This window comes from Grampus griseus (genome assembly GCF_964374135.1).
Source record: "Grampus griseus genome assembly, chromosome: 3".
NCBI classification, from domain to species: domain Eukaryota; kingdom Metazoa; phylum Chordata; class Mammalia; order Artiodactyla; family Delphinidae; genus Grampus; species Grampus griseus.
Window position 1 is genome coordinate 111,363,111 of NC_139019.1, and position 15,512 is coordinate 111,378,622.

The window sequence follows — 15,512 nt, forward strand, 5'->3', positions numbered from 1 at the left end:
GGTGCCCTCTGTACCCGTTCTCTGCCCTTTTCTCCCATGTCCTCCCCTCCCCGCCCCCCAGGGATTTCTTTCCAGCCCACACCCGCAGCACAGGAGTATCTATCTTGTCTTCACCCGCTCTCCGTCTCCAGGATTCCTCCAGTGTCCATATTCATTTTACCTTCTCCCATCTTCAAAAGCAAGTCCTCCCTCCCCGTGTCCCTCTAGTCATGGGTTTCTCACCCTTGTTACTCTCTCTCCTTTTCTGTCATCCCTCACTGTTCTTACTTCCTTGCTTCTCACTCTGCCTAGGCTCCTGCCACCACCATATTCCAGAACCTTCCACCAGGGCCACCTACAGCCTCCATCTCCCGTTTCTCCATCCTCATCCCCCAGCCTTCTCAGCAGTGGTTGCCACAGTCAAGCATGCCCTTGATCTTGAAACACTTTTCCTGTGGATGCTCTGACCAGACTCCCCCCGATACCCCAGTTCTGCTCCCTCTCTGAGTCCTCCTTGGTCCCAGTGGTCATTCACCACACTAGGTCTGACCTCTCATTGCGCATCTGCTCCACAGCTTTACTCCCCATCAGGAGGCTGGCTCCAGCCCACACCTGCCTCCCCAGCTCCAGCATCTCATGCCCAGTATGCGCTGTCCCCACAGCAACCTCCCCAGGCTCCATGAATGCCCCCTACACTGGTCCATTCTAGCTCAAGATAACTGGCTGGGAGTCCTCCCTGCCCCTCTCCTCTCCTCAGCCCACATCCAGGTTCTCTTTGCAAAACTTGCTGTTATCAAAACAATTTTATCAAAAAGTAAAACCTGCTTTTATTACTGATCCCTGCTCTAGTTCAGGGGGACTTTTCCACTTGATTCTTTTTTGTACTCTTTAATTTTTTTTTTTAAAGAGAACATTTTGTCTTTATAATAAGAAAAGAACAATGTAAGAAGTCTGATAGCCTGGGTGGGCTTCTAAGGTGGTATCTATAGTTTTCCCCAAAAGCCATCATGGAAGAGGAATTTTACAACATTCAGTAACATGTAGCTATATTACCAAGAATCTTGGGAAAAATTAGAGAAGTAATTGAAGATTCGAGGGTGAAGTGGGAATAAGGGGTCACAGTGTGACCAAAGTACCAACCAAAGAATGTTGGCACCATTGGGATTCTCACAGAATCTTCCGTAGCAGGAATCTCCAGACATGAGTGATTGTGTAATGTATGTACCCTTATCATGGAAAGAAAATTGAGCATTTACCTCCAATGTATTGTATTTTTAGTATCTCATTTATATCTTCCATGGTATATTATAAAAGCAAACCTAATCAGAATTTCTAATAGCACCAAAAAAAACCCCAAACACTAGAAGTTCTAATATTTTCTTCCTATGCTGTGATGAGCTGTCAAAATCAATCGCCCATGCAGCTCACTTTGGAGGCCGTTGGCCTAGGACAGCAGTTCTTAGGTTCCATGGTGCTATGTAAAATGTATATTTGAGGGCCCCCGCCTCCAGAGAGTTTGATATTCCCCCAGGCCTGGGAATCTGTATTTTTAACCAGCCACCCCCAGGGATTTGGGGGTAATCTTGGCCAGTAATTCATTTGAGCCTGCCTTAAGAAACCTTGCTCTAGTGTTTCGAAAAGATTAAAAAAAAAAGAAAGAAAGAAACTACATCTGTTTTTGTTTGTTTGTTTGTTTGTTTTCGGTACGCGGGCCTCTCACCGTTGTGGCCTCTCCTGTTGCAGAGCACAGGCTCTGGACGCGCAGGCTCAGCGGCCATGGCTCACGGGCCTAGCTGCTCCGCGGCATGTGGGATCTTCCCGGACCGGGGCACGAACCCGTGTCCCCTGCATCGGCAGGCGGACTCTCAACCACTGCGCCACCAGGGAAGCCCTACATCTGTATTTTAATAGGAAGTAGACCTTGGCTGATCTGTTTTTAGGCTGGAAATATTGAATGGCTTGTTCTTAGGCCTCCAAAGTAGCCACGAACCCATCCACCTCTCTTCATCCCTACTGTCCCCATGCGTACTTGGCCACGTGACTGCCAGGAGGAAAGAGACCAGGATATGAGGAGAACAAGGTTGGGCTCTTTAGATGTGGTGGACAGGAATGCCCTCTGGAGGTGATATTTGAGCCAAGACCTGAAGGATGAGGTCTAGCCTTGGGAAGAGAGGGTTGAAGAGCATTTGGGGCCAAGAGTTGGATATATATCAAGGCCCCAAGGCAGAAGTGGGCTGGACACAGAAAGAAAGGGACTGGAGCTTGGAGAACTGTGGGACATAGACTGTGAGGATGACAGTGGGAGGTCAGATTGGGCAAGGGTCTGAGCTGTGGCTCTGGGTTTTTTAAGTGTGACAGGAAGAAAACTATATCTGTTTCCTAGGGCTACTGCGACAAAGTACTACAAACTCCGTGGCTTTAAACAACATAAATTTGTTTTCTCACAGTTCTAGAGGCCAGAAATTCTAGATCAAGGTGTTGGCAGGGTTGATTCCTCCTAGAGGCTCTGAGGCTGAAACTCTCCATACCCCTCTCCTAGCTTCCGGTGGTTGCTGGCAACCCTTGGTGTTCTGTGACTGGTAGACCCATGACTCCAGTCTCTGTCATCACATGGCATTCTCTCAGTATGTCTTCACATGGTCTTTTATAAGGACATTAGTCATTGCATGTAGGGCTCACTCATATCCAGTGTAATCTTAACTAATTACATCCAAGGTTCCAGGTGGACATAAATTTTGGGAAAGGGCACTATTCAACCCAGTGCAGAATCTATTGGAGGGTTCAAGGGGAGGAGGATTTACATTTTAAGATTTACATTTGTATTTCAAGAATATTGCTCCAGGATAGCAGAGAGGTCAAAACAGCTGGCTGTCCAGGTGAAGATGATGGGGGTGTCCAGGAGGTGGAGGGAGCTGTTGGGATGAGAGGGAGTCAGGTTCACCGGGAACAGGAATTCCCTGTGGTATTCCAGTCCAGCGGTTAGGACTCCACGCTTTCACTGCATGGGCCCGGCTTCAATCCCTGGTCGGGGAACTAAGATCCCACAAGCTGTGCAGAGCGGCCAGAAAAAAAAGTTCACCAGGAAGGACTGATGGGACATACTGATGGATCAGCTGTGGAGCAGATGAAGAGGGGCTGGTCCTTAAGGATGACTCCTGGGTCTCAGCACTTACACATCCCTGCTCCCTGGTCCCCACCACCACCCACATCCCTCCACAGTTCCCCCTGACCTGGCTCAGTCAGGCCTCAGAGCCTGACACTCTAGCCACAAGGCCTTGCTCTCCTCTCCCCTACCTGGCCTTACTCTGGGTTCTTGTCTTCAGCCTGTGCCCCTCTGTGATCACCTCCCACCTGGCCTATCTGCCCCTTCCTCCAGGGAACCTTCTCACCACCCCCAAGTCTGGGTCAGTACTTGGTCAGCATCTCTCTGCTCTGCTGGGCAGCAAGCTCTCAGAAGAAAGGGGCCCTGGTGGCACTGCTCGTAGCTGAGCCCAGGGCCCAACACAAGCCTGTGCTTAGGGACATGTGGGAGGAGTCCAGGATCTGCAAGGAAGTCGGACGGTGCCAGTGAGCTGAAGCAAGGGCAGGCCGGGCCAGGTGGCTGCCCCTTGGGGAGGTGCTGGCCACAGGAGAGCCTGGTGTTAACAGTCTAGGCCGGGGTACGGAGTACTGCTGAGAGTCCGTGCAGAACCTGTTCTCCAGAGGCCTGCTAGCCTGGTTCAGGTGTTCCAGGGTCTCCTTCACGACTAGGCTCAGGAAGGAGAGGAGGAGGCCCACGCCAGCAGAGAGGTCTGATAACGGCTACCCCAGGGCAGTAGAAGTGATGGTCATGACAACAGGCAGGGGCTCTGGAACTCTCAAGTCATGCCCAGGCAGTTTAAGGATATGAAGACTGAACTCAGCCTTGAAGACGGAACCCAGCTGGAGGTAGAATCTGGTGGGACCCGGGATTCCAGTTCCGCGCTTTCTGGCCAGCTGTCCCTGTTGCTGCTGGAGACTGTGACCCAAGCTGAGGAAGTGCTAGAGCAAGGCAGTGTCCTGACGGGGAGGAGGCCTGGTCTTGGTCCCAGAGTGTGACGTACCCTGAGAGCAGCCGGTGAGGGATGGCGCGCTGGGCCTAGGGAGGTGCCAGGTGGCCAGGGAGCAATGCGGCGCATCCTTCAGGTGCTTCCAGACCAGTTACAGGGTGGGCCCTGTCCCATGGGCTAAGCAAGCTGGTCTCCCAGGCCCTAAGGGGCTCTTCCTAGCTGGCCTGAGGGAGTCAGGGAGGCCCTGCCCTTCCCCACGAGGAGTTCTGTCTCTAGCCGACCGACTATGGCCGAGTGCACTTGGGCCCTTGACCAGAGCAGCTGTGGGCCTGGCTCAGGGCCAGTGCAGCAAGTGGACCCGGGTCAGCTGCGGGCTGGACCCCTGTGCATCAGGCACAGCCCGTCCGCTCAGAGCTCTTCCGCTGGAGCGCTCTCTGCTCATGTGCCGGTCATTCGTGTCTCAGGGTAGGTGGTTTTTGCCCGGGTGCTTGTGGCTAAAGTTTCTTCAATGGAAAGAAGCCTTGGACAGGAGCCAAGGGGTGAACTTGGTGACCTCTCGAGGTCCCCACAAGGCTTGGGGCACTGTGTATACAGGACAGGGCAGCCACGTTGGAAGGGCCTTGGGCACTGGCATGACTCAGCCCGGAAGTTTAGGCCGAGAAGAGGAAGGCAGTCGCCCGCCTGAGCTCTGCAGATGCTCTCCCTGCTGGCTGTGATCCGAAACACAGCCTTGGCCCCGTGGTTTGGATCAGAGTGTTGCAGCTCAGGGCTGAGGATGCATTCAGTGCCTGGGTATTGATTCCCAGATGTCCTGGGCAGGTTAGGCAGTGGTGGCCCCTCAGAGCTAGGAGGTCCGGGTGGTTGCTTGTGAGTAAGGTGGAAAACCTCTCTTGTGTTTCCTCAGGTTAGAAATCTGTGCTACATGGTGACAAGGCGCGAGAGAACGAAACACGCCATCTGCAAACTCCAGGAGCAGATATTCCACCTGCAGATGAAACTTATTGAACAGGATCTGTGTCGAGGTAGGCGTCCCCCCTGCCGGCCGCCGCCACCCCTCCTGTGCACACCCTCAAGGGGCTGGGTCCCAGTGAGGATGTGCGTCTTTGGGGCCTGATGCGGCATGTGTACAGGGTCAGGGGCCACGGGCCCCCACCCCTACCCTCTGTATCCAGTTAGTAGGCCCAGGTGGGGCCCTGCCGGGGTCCTAGGTGTGTGTTGGCAGGCAAGGAGCCAAAGATGCAATGTGGGCATCGGATCTGCCCTCGGGGAGCTTTCTGGTTCACAGGGCGCTCAGGCAGTGCTGGGCCATAGTGGTTCAGGAGGAAATTGCACGTGAACAGGTACAAACCAGAAGTCCCAGCACCTCTGTGCTGGTGCTGGGGCAGGAAGGGCCCAAGCTGGCGAGCTTCCCTGAACCCCTGTGTGCCTGCGTTTCGATTCTGAAGAAGGCAGCTCTTACGCTTTTGCCATCACATGCATTTAACAGATCTGGAAGTCAAAGGTCAAAGAAGCTCTGACAGTGGTCTTACTTATTAGTTGTGGATATTGCTGGACAACAGGGCCCTTCCTGGACTGTTTACATGTTAAGGAAGGCAGTGCTTAGCCCAGAAAATGGTACTCTGATGTTGAATTGTATGCAGCAGAAGTAGCTGGATGGAGAGATTTTTAAGCCAGGGGCTGCCGCTGCCAGCTCAGCCTGTGGGTCAGGCTGGGCCTGGAGTAGAGAGAGGAGAGCTGCCCGGCCACCACCAGAGCCAATGACTGAGAACCTGCTACTGCCCCACCCCTGCCCAAGAGCTGAGCTGCCTCGACTGCGCTTTGGAATCACTACCTACTCTGGCCCCAGAAGCCAGCACTGCCCAGGACAGGTGCTGGGTCATGGTGGGTCACAGCCATGTAGAGGTCAGGGTTGACCGTGTACCTCAAGGACTATGGCAGCTTCCTGGCTGCCCTTTCCAGGCTCCCTCTCATCTGTCGGTTCCTTCGGCGAGCGCTGATTGAGTATAGACAGGATGCCGGGCTCTGTGGCAGGCACTGCGAGTACCCTGCCATGGACTGAATGGACAGGCTTCCTGTCCTCGTGGAGCTCACCATCTGGAAAGACAAAGGAAAGTGGTGTCCAAGGGGCTGCCGTTGGTGCCAGTGCAGGGACAGAGGTATCAGGGTTGGCTTCATGGTGGTGGTGTTGCCGGAACATCTCAGCGTTCTTAGGACTCACTATGGCCACACATTCAACTGCAGGAAGGCGGCAGAGAGTGGTAAGGTGTGCAGTGCTCACAGGCACAGGATTCCAGAACCATGGTCCGGAGCTTGGAGGGTCGGCATCCCCGCATTGAGCCGGAGACATTCGCAGCTCCTAGACCTGAGTGGCAGCAACAGGCCACCTTTTGGTCAGGGCAGGGCATTTGGAGAGAAGATTAGTTGGCCTCTGAAGCTGATGCCCTCAGTGTTGTGACGCTTGACCCGTGGGGTGAGACATGGGCTACAGGCATATTGCTGAGGCCTGTCTGGCCAGAGGGCTAGAGGAGGTTTCCCAGGGGCAGTGTATTTAAGCTGTGAGCTGAACCAGGTGAAGGACAGGGCAGGGAAACTGCATATTTGGAGACCTGGAGGCCATAGCTGTCTTGTTAGAGAAACTGCAAGGAAACTGGCATATCTGCAACTAGGGCAGAAGGAAAATGTCTGAAGTGAGGCCGAGGGGTTGCCAGGGTCAGACGTGCAAGGTCTTGTGCCCTTGGAAGGAGCTCAGACCATGGTGAGGGCAGTGGGGGACTTGAGAAGCCCCTCTCTGAAGTATCTAGGCACTGGTCCCATGTGATAGATGAGAAGACTGAGGCCTGGCCTGAGGTTACACAGGGAATTAACAGCAGAGTTGGGAAGGTTCCCGGAGTTGGGGCCACATTCCTCAACCTTCTCTGAAACGCTTACTCAGGAAGCCCTCCAGCCTCTGGCTGAGAAGCTGGGAGAAGATTCCTGGCAGCTCCCCACCACCACATGTCCCTCCCCTGCTCCATTGTGTTCTACGGCTCCCCAGACCCATGTGGTCATGGACTAAAAGGATATGAGGGCCAGGTGTGTACCCTGAGTCTCCCATCAAAGCAGACCAGGAGAGCGAGGCAGGGGGCTTGCTCAAGGGCGCTGACCGCTGTGTCAGGAGTAGAACCCAAGGCTCTTGACTCCTCAGAGTGTCCTGTCCACCTTCAGGTCTGGCTCCTTGGCCTGGCATTTAAGGCCCTGCCCTGTCCACTCACCTCCAGCCTTCCCACCCACCAGGACTCTGTCCTGAGATCTTTAGGCCATATAGATCAGACGTCCAGGTCCTACAAAGCAGTCTTCCACCCTCCTCGTGGCCCTGTGCCCCTCACCAAGCCCCTCAAGGGCAGTTACCCCTCTCTCCCACACTAGCTATTCCCCGACTCACTGGAGCCCCAGTTATCCCAGGTCCCACGTGGCTCAGAGCCAGGAGGAGGTGACCTAGAAGGCAAGGCACTGGCTGATGGGGAGGACTCCTTGGATGCCACACAGTGGTCTTAGTTCCGGCTGGGCTGCTTGGGGTAACCATCTCCCTCCTGCTCTCTCTTTCCCTGACGCAGAGCGGTCTGGGAGGAGAGCAAAGGGCAAGAAGAGCGACTCGAAAAGGAAAGGCCGCGAGGGTCCGAAGGGCAGCCCCGAGAAGAAAGAGAAAGTGAAGGCAGGGTCCGACTCAGTCCTGGGGCAGCTTGGTGAGTGGCCTGGTGCACACAGCCAGGCTCATACCATCACTCCACTTGCAGCTCCCCACGAAAGGCCATGGGGACCACCAGCATCCCTGCTGCAGAGTGGGACACCCGAGAGGGGTAGCCGGGCCCTTGCTTGCCCACGCACTCCTTCCAGCCATAAAGGAGGCTGGGGTCTGGCATCCTGAGAGTTCCTCTTTTGTAGACTGGAGACTGGGCCCAAGAGCTCAGGGACTGCTAGGCCATCCTGGGCCTTCCAGGAACCCAGCATCATGCTGGGAGGTGAGGGCCTGCCATAATTCTCTGTCCCTGTCCCCCTCTGCCAGAATGTCCTCAAATGGGCCTCCCTTCAGCCCCAGGAAATCTTCTGGGAGCCACCCAGAGAGACTCATAGGAGTGGCCCTGGCCCAGCCCATCTCATTGTCACAGACCTGCTGCCCCGTTAAGCACAGCAGTCCTAGAGGGACCCTCAGCCTTGGGCTTTGTCTCCTAGGATGTCACATGCTTCCTCTAGAGCACTTCTCAGGGCAGGCGTGGTGTCCCCTTCCCGACCTCACCTCTAGTGTAGAAGCCCCAGGTCATCTTTTATTTTCCTCAGTCTCAGGAAGGAAACAACTTGGTATCTAATGGGAAGCCCAGTCTCACCAGCTGCCGCCTCCCAAGACCTCAGTAAAGGAGGGAGGGCCCATAGCTGGAGCTGGCCCTGGCATCCAAAAGGGACCTTCTACCCAGATATACCTTGCTGTCCGGTTCACGCCTGACGCCCATATCCAAGTTACCTGCTTTGGAAGCTCTGAGAAGCGACACATGAAAATCTAGTGCCCCCTGGTGGCCTGAGGGTGCTTTCCTCCCTTCCTCCATCCCTTATGCCCCCAGGATACAGGGTGATGGGCAGGCCTGGGCGTCCACCTTGTGCAATCTCGAAGGGCCCTCGCTTGGTTTCATGCTCTGCTGTTGCCACTTTGAAATTCTTAAAATTTTTGAACAGGGAGCCCACATTTTCACTTTACGCTCTGCTTCTCAAACTGTGAAGCCTGTCCCAGGAGCAGGACGTCCTTCTGGGGAGAGGGGTATTTGGTGTGGAGCCTGCTTTTTGGCGGTGTTGGCAGGATGGATGGACGAAACAAGATAACTCAACAGGGTATAGCACAGAGGGAAAGAGGGAGGAAGGTATGGTGGTGTGCAGGGGAGGGTCAGAGAGGGCTTCCTGAAGGAGAGTGGGACACGCACCTGCTGGCATCTCACCTGCCTTCTTTCTCCCTTCGGCCAGGCCTGTCCACTTCGTTCCCCATCGACGGCACCTTCTTCAACAGCTGGCTGGCGCAGTCGGTGCAGATCACGGCAGAGAACATGGCCATGAGCGAGTGGTCGTTAAACAACGGGCACCGCGAGGACCCTGCTCCGGGGCTGCTGTCGGAGGAGCTGCTGCAGGACGAGGAGACGCTGCTGAGCTTCATGCGGGACCCCTCACTGCGACCTGGCGACCCTGCCAGGAAGACCCGTGGCCGCACCCGCCTGCCTGCCAAGAAGAAGCCACCACAGGATGGGCCCGGTTCACGGACGACTCCAGACAAAACCCCCAAGAAGCCCTGGGGCCAGGATGCTGGCAGCGGCAAGGGGGGTCAGGGGCCACCTGCCAGGAAGCCACCACGGCGAACGCCTTCTCACCTGCCATCCAGTCCTACGGCCGAGGACTGTCCCGTCCCAGCAGCTCCCGAGAGCCCCCCACCGCTGGCCCCCGAGACCCCGGACGAGGCGGCCCCAATGGCTGCCGACCCGAATGTCCAAGTGCCTGGCCCTGCGGCGAGTCCCAAGCCCTCAGGCCGGCCTCGGCCGCCCCGCGAGAGCAGGGGAACCCGGAGGTCGCCAAGTGCCAGGCCTGATGCCGGGACAGGACCGCCTTCTGCTGTGGCCGAGAGGCCAAAGGTCAGCCTACACTTTGACACTGAGACTGATGGCTACTTCTCTGACGGGGAGATGAGCGACTCAGATGTGGAGGCCGAGGACAGCGGGGTGCAGCGGGGTCCCCGGGAAGCAGGGGCTGAGGAGGTGGTCCGCATGGGGGTACTGGCCTCCTAAGTCACCCCCTACCCCTGTCCTGGGCCCTGCTCTGGTCCGCCCACGAGGCCTCAGCCCAGTCACAACTGCCATTTCCAATCTCTGCTGAGTGTCTCAGACCCTCGAGGCTGCCACTCTGTTGTGGTTTTATTTTTAATATAAAGAGAGTTTCGAATTCCACACTATTGTCTTTCCTCTGTGCTGGCCTAGGACGTTAGGATTCCTTACATGGCTCTGGCCACAAGGACCACACCAGGTCCTGGGCACCATCCCTGCCGCGGCAGCATCCCCGCCCGGCCCATGCGGTATTCCTGGGCTCCTGGCTACACGTAGGCAAGGTGAAGAAGAGCTCAGGACTCCAGCCTGCTGCCACTGGGTGACACAGAGTGTCATTTGGGCATTATTATGGCAGATGGGCCAGCCCAGGGCCTGTCCCGCCTTGCCCCCAAATCCCACTGGGGTCCATCTGGGGGGTCCTGCTGCACTCCACTGATCCCCAAGGAAGTATAATAAGTGATACCCAGCCAGAGTCTACTCACTGTCACAAGCACAACGAGCTTATATGAGAAAGCACTGAGGGGGCGAAGAGGGCCTGCTGGTTCCAAGGGAACCACAGCCGTTCCTGATCAACCCACATCATCAGAGCCTGCCCGCCCACCCCGTGACCCTCCACTCCCTTGCTGCTCTGCCCCTGCCAGCGCCCAGCCCGGCGGCTCTGGGAAGGGCTTCCCAGAATCCTTCCTGAGCTGTGCCGTTTTCTCAGGGGACTCCCAGCCAGCCAGCCGCCAGTGCCGGCGGAGGGCTGCAAGGGAGGGCCAGTGCCCAGATGGGGGGCGTGGGGCTCAGACTCGCCCACTGCAGAGAATCGCTCTGGGACTCCAACTTCCTTCCTTCCTTCGGGGCCAGTCTCGGCCGAGGTCTGATCACTCCCAGATAGCTGACCAGACCAGACCACTTGCCTTTTCAAGTTTCCCAGTCCTGCTAAGACATGAGCTTCTTCCTCAGTTTCCTTTTGGAAACTCCTCTTTCCAACAAGCAGTGGGATCCCGGGGCCCAGGACGCGTCAGTGACGGCCTGCTGGGGCTGTTTTAAGTGTTGCTGGATCTCCCTGGTTCCTCTCTCCCTCCGAGCCTTAACCCCCTTTCCCAGCCATTCCCTCCCTCCCCACCATCACCCTCCTGCCTTTCCCACCCCACCCTCTAGGTCCCAGGTAGTAGCTCTGAAGAGTTTCAGTGGAGTGGCCCCAGGGTGACAGCTCAGGGAACAAACAAAACAAGGAATTCAGTGAAAACGTGTTTTTCTTTCTTTTATGAATTACTCCTGGATCACTTCTGCCACTGGTAAAGCCAGAACTTCTCCAACAAGAACCTTGCAAAAGTCCAGTGAATCATTCTGTGGATGCCAAAGAATATTTTGACCATAATACAGCACAGCCTGGACCTGACAACTTGTCACTTGGACTATTTTTTAAACGGAGCTCTTTAGCAACCAAGTATAGAAACATGTTCATCGCACACGTCCGGGAGGCGAGCGCAAGCTCTTGGACGAGGATGCTGTTCTGCTGCTGGTGTTGGATTTCAGATCCCCAGGCTGGGCCCGCTCTGAGCTCTCCTGAACTCTGAGACTCACTGTGGGAGGAGACTGATGGCGAAACCAGCGTGGCAAAAGTGTTCCCATGGGGTTGCCCCCACGTGACACACGAAGCGCAAATCGGCGGGATGGGGAAGCGACTCGAGCACCCATCCCCGACTCCAGATTTTCAAGGTACGACAGTGGCATGATCATCGACACTCAAGTTTCATGTGAATTTTATCAAAACAGGAAACAAAGACAACGACTAAGTTTAAAGGGTCGGACAGATTTGTCCAGTCGGAGCAGACTCGGAGTGGGCTTCGAGGACTCTGGGCGTTGGGATGGCATGAGCTACCATGTAGAGTTTAGTCTGCCTGCCCGCCCGCCTTGGCAGTAGTGGTCAGTGCAGTGTCAGCATCAGCATCCCAACCCCATTCTCTGTTTACTGCCTTTGAATAGACCTTCCTTCCCCGTGCTTCGGGTCACCTCGGGCCACAACCTTGTCTGTGCTGGATTGCTCAGTCTGACCTCACAGGAAGCAAAAGGGACGAGCTTTAAAGAACAACCAAACTCTGCCGGGGGATGGGAGTGCCAGGAATGGCTCGGGTCCGGTAGACTCAGTACTTGCCTGTTTACCCTTCATCCATCCTGAGGCAGAGTCTGGGCTCCCTGGGGGTGAGGGTAGGGAGAGAAGCAGGGTGGGAAGGTAGTGGGTCTGGCCAGGGTCTGGACTGGGTGGGCCAGGCCAGGCAGCCAGCACTCTTCAGAGCCTCTATTCAAGTCGGCCTCTGGATTCCGACCCTTTTCCCGATTGGCTCTTGCTTTGGATTGAACTATCCCTGGGGCCCACATCCTGCACGGAGTCCAAGTGTCTGTAAGGCTGGCTGGCCAGGGTCTCCCAGGCCACGCCCTAGAGCTGTCCTTGTCAGGCAGCTGTCCACCCCTAGGATGTCCACCGGGCTGCAAAGAGGACAAGGATAACCAGCTCCCACTGCTGGCCTTTCTGCTATTAGCCACAGCCCCTTTGCTCTTTTTCCAGCCTGCCGACGGCTTTGCGGCCTCGGAGTTTAAGATGGGAAGCTGGGAAGAAGGTAGGAGGCCTTTTCCAGTCCAGAGGCTGAGGCAGACCTTTCGCTTGACCGTATGTGTCCACACTCACTGGCCCTCCTCAGGGAGGGAGAAGCTGCTCTGGAGCTCATCCGGGCTGTCATCACCACCCTCCCAATCCCCACTGCCCACCTCCTTCCCCCTCATCACAGTGAGAAAGGATAATGTGCAAGGAAAGTATTTTTATGGATCATAAATGTATTTTAGAACAAATAAGGAGAAGAAAGGTAGAAGGGTTTATTTTATTAAATGAGCTCTGACTCGGTGACAGTGTGTGAGCGTTTGCAGTGTGAAGGTCTCAGGTTCCTTGGAGAAGCCACCCAGGTTTCCAAACATGGGTGTTGGACTGTGGATGTGTGAGCCTGTTCCAGAGCACACCTTGTGTGTGTCCGAGTGCAGGCGTATCTGTGTGTGTCGTGTATGGGCACACGATGGGACTTGGGGGACAATTCCTAGAGAATCACCTGCTCGGTTCTAACAGACATTGGCAGCAGCTGGATCTGGCGTTTCCTTGCTTACTGCCAGACGTGGCCAACCTCTGCCCATGCCCGAAGCTCTGTAGAATGGCCTGGGTGCCTGTAGCAAGGCCCTTGGGGAGGCCCCTTCCCATGCCCCTGGCCCAGCTGGCCACATTGGCCAAAGAGCCAGGCTGGAGTCTGGGACCTTGGTTGTTCTTTAAGGCACTTCCTGCTACTTTGTCCCTCAGCTGCACAACACTCTGTGCTCCACATCGGCTCGGGGTGGGGGGATGATATGAATGTCACAGGAGGAGACACCTTCTGTCTTTGTTTCAATGAAAGTGATGTGCCATTTGTTAATATACAAGAGAAATACTGAAAATATATTGAAAAGAGCAATTTTAAATTATTTTTGGCTTATGTTGCAATATTTATTTTCTTGTATTAGAAAAGATTCCTTTGTAGAGAAAAAATGTATTTTTCATTAACGCAAAAACCTATTTCTCCTTTTTGTACATTGTCCATGTTCGCTACCCTTCACGAGCAATAGAATGTATGGCCGCCTGGGGGTGGCCGGTGCCCGCGTGCCCTGCATGATTCTGTGTTGCCGCTGCCGCATAGCTCCCAGTCCCATCCTGTCCTGCTCACTCCTGGGGGTCTTCCAGAGCCCAGCCCCCACTAGGGCCCGTGTCTTCACGACCCCTCTGCACTCCTCATGTGTTGGCAAACGCAGTTAATAAAGCGATGTTTTCTGTGCTGGCTGGTGTGAGGCTCTGTTGCACCGGGGGCGGGGGGTAGAGGTTCACTGAAACAGCGAGTGTTCCCCGGCTGTCCGAAGGGACGTAGCAAGTGCTCAGTAGGCACCGGGGCTGGGCATATTTCATTTTCTCCTCACTGCTTTCATCCCCTGGAGTTCAGAGTGGATGATGGAGCTTCGCAAAGCCACACCCCTGCTAAGAGGTGAAGTTCAGGGTTCAAGTCGGGACCCCTTGAGCCACCTACCTGGGGCAGTGGAAAGGTTTGGGAGGAAACTCAGGCCTCTGTCCCTAGATCAGGAAAGGCTTTTGCCCAGGCTTGTTTTTCACTCATTATTTCCTGAGTACTTACTCCGGACCAGGCTCTGTAAAGTACGGGGAATGTAGCCACCATCTATCTCTGCCCTGGGGGAGCTCACAGACCAGCAGGGACACAACGAGGGAACTGGGAGGTACTACGGAGGCCTGGGCTGATTGGACAGGGGTGCATTCAGGTTACTCTGAGGAAGCAACGCCGTTCGTCATGCATGCATTCATTCATTCACTTGACAGTTAGTCTACTGAGCATACGTCTCATTCTGCCAGTGTGCTGGGTCGCACACTGGATGGCACCAGGACCCTGCCCTCCCAGAGCTTCCAGACTCCCAGGCGTCGTAGACTTGAAGAATAACTAGTTGCTCGCCCAAGGGGAGCTGGCTGGGAGGAAGGGACCACAAGCGCTCTGGGCAGAGGGCTCGGCAAGCGCAAAGATGGATTAAGCTACGTGCAGAGGGGTTTTGAACCTCCTCTGAGAGCCCAAGGGGAGGCTGTGTGGAAAGGGGCTTGAATTGAGACTCAAGGAATCTAGCTTCTGGGGCCGCTGGCTTAGTTGTTAACCACAGAGAACTGCCCCATTTCCTCACTGATGCAGTAGAAGGTAAGTCCCCGAGGGCACCTCCAGATCCAAAGTTCTGTGATTCCCCCCGATGCAGAAAAGTGATGGAAAGAAACCTGGGGTGAGTGTATGTGCTTTGAATGCCTGTGGAGGGAGGTGTCCCTCACTGAGGGGCCATATCCCTGCTGCTGGAACCTGGGAACCCTGTCTGACAGAGCTGTGTGGGTTCTTTCAGGGCACTCAGCTGAGAGTGAGAAGGGCTCCCTCAGCATCCTCAACCGCAGTCAGCATGAGGTGCTGGTGGATCAGCCCCAGGGTTGAGGGGGCTCCTGCTCGGCCAGCCCCCCTAGCTGTGGTTTGGGGCTGTCAGCTCTCTGGGCCAGCTGCCCTGGGCTCGGCACCCCAGCCTCTCCCTCCTCCCAAATCCAGGCCCACCTGACCACAGTGCTCCAGAAGAGTGATGCAGGGGCTCCGTGGCCAGGCCTGCAGCTGCAAAGCTGTGGGGCAGGAGAGGTCAAGGTACCTGTGGGTCCAAAGCAGCAATGTGCAGTAGAAATAAAGTGTGAGCCACATATGTAATTCTAGCAGCCACATTTTTAACAAGTAAAAAGAAACAGGTAAAATGAATTTTCATAACGTATTTTATTTAATGCATTATATCCAAACTATGATCACTTGAACCTGTAATCAATATAAAATAATTACTAATGAGCCAATGGCACAGGAATCCGAGGGGAGGCCAGGTGTCCACTCCCGCCGTTTCGTTCATGCACACATGGATTCAGCACTCACGGGGCATCAGCTGCTGGGCCCTGAGGACTCTGGGATGACCACATGCCCCTCTGCAGAGACCAGGCCAGTGTGGGAGACAAACTTTAATCCGATAGTCCCAAAACCATGTGCAATGACACACAGACTGCGCGGCAGCGGGGAGGGACTCTCGTGCCCACCCTGAACTTGCCTTG

At 55.3% G+C, this 15,512-nt stretch overlaps 1 protein-coding gene across 5 annotated transcripts in view; it reads left to right on the forward strand.

The window, feature by feature from the left end:
* The window catches only part of JADE2 (jade family PHD finger 2), a 47,402-nt gene extending 36,163 nt beyond the window's left edge, over positions 1-11,239 (forward strand). For 4 of the 5 annotated variants that reach the window (XM_082650083.1, XM_082650082.1, XM_082650081.1 and 1 more), the window contains 3 exons: positions 4,912-5,029; positions 7,601-7,729; positions 8,994-11,239. In XM_082650083.1, coding sequence (XP_082506209.1) covers positions 4,912-5,029; positions 7,601-7,729; positions 8,994-9,802 — 1,056 coding nt within the window. In that variant the 3' untranslated portion in view covers positions 9,803-11,239. The remainder of the gene's footprint in view (positions 1-4,911; positions 5,030-7,600; positions 7,730-8,993) is intronic. The other variant, XM_082650085.1, reaches the window with a different exon arrangement.
* Positions 11,240-15,512: the final 4,273 nt, after the last annotated feature.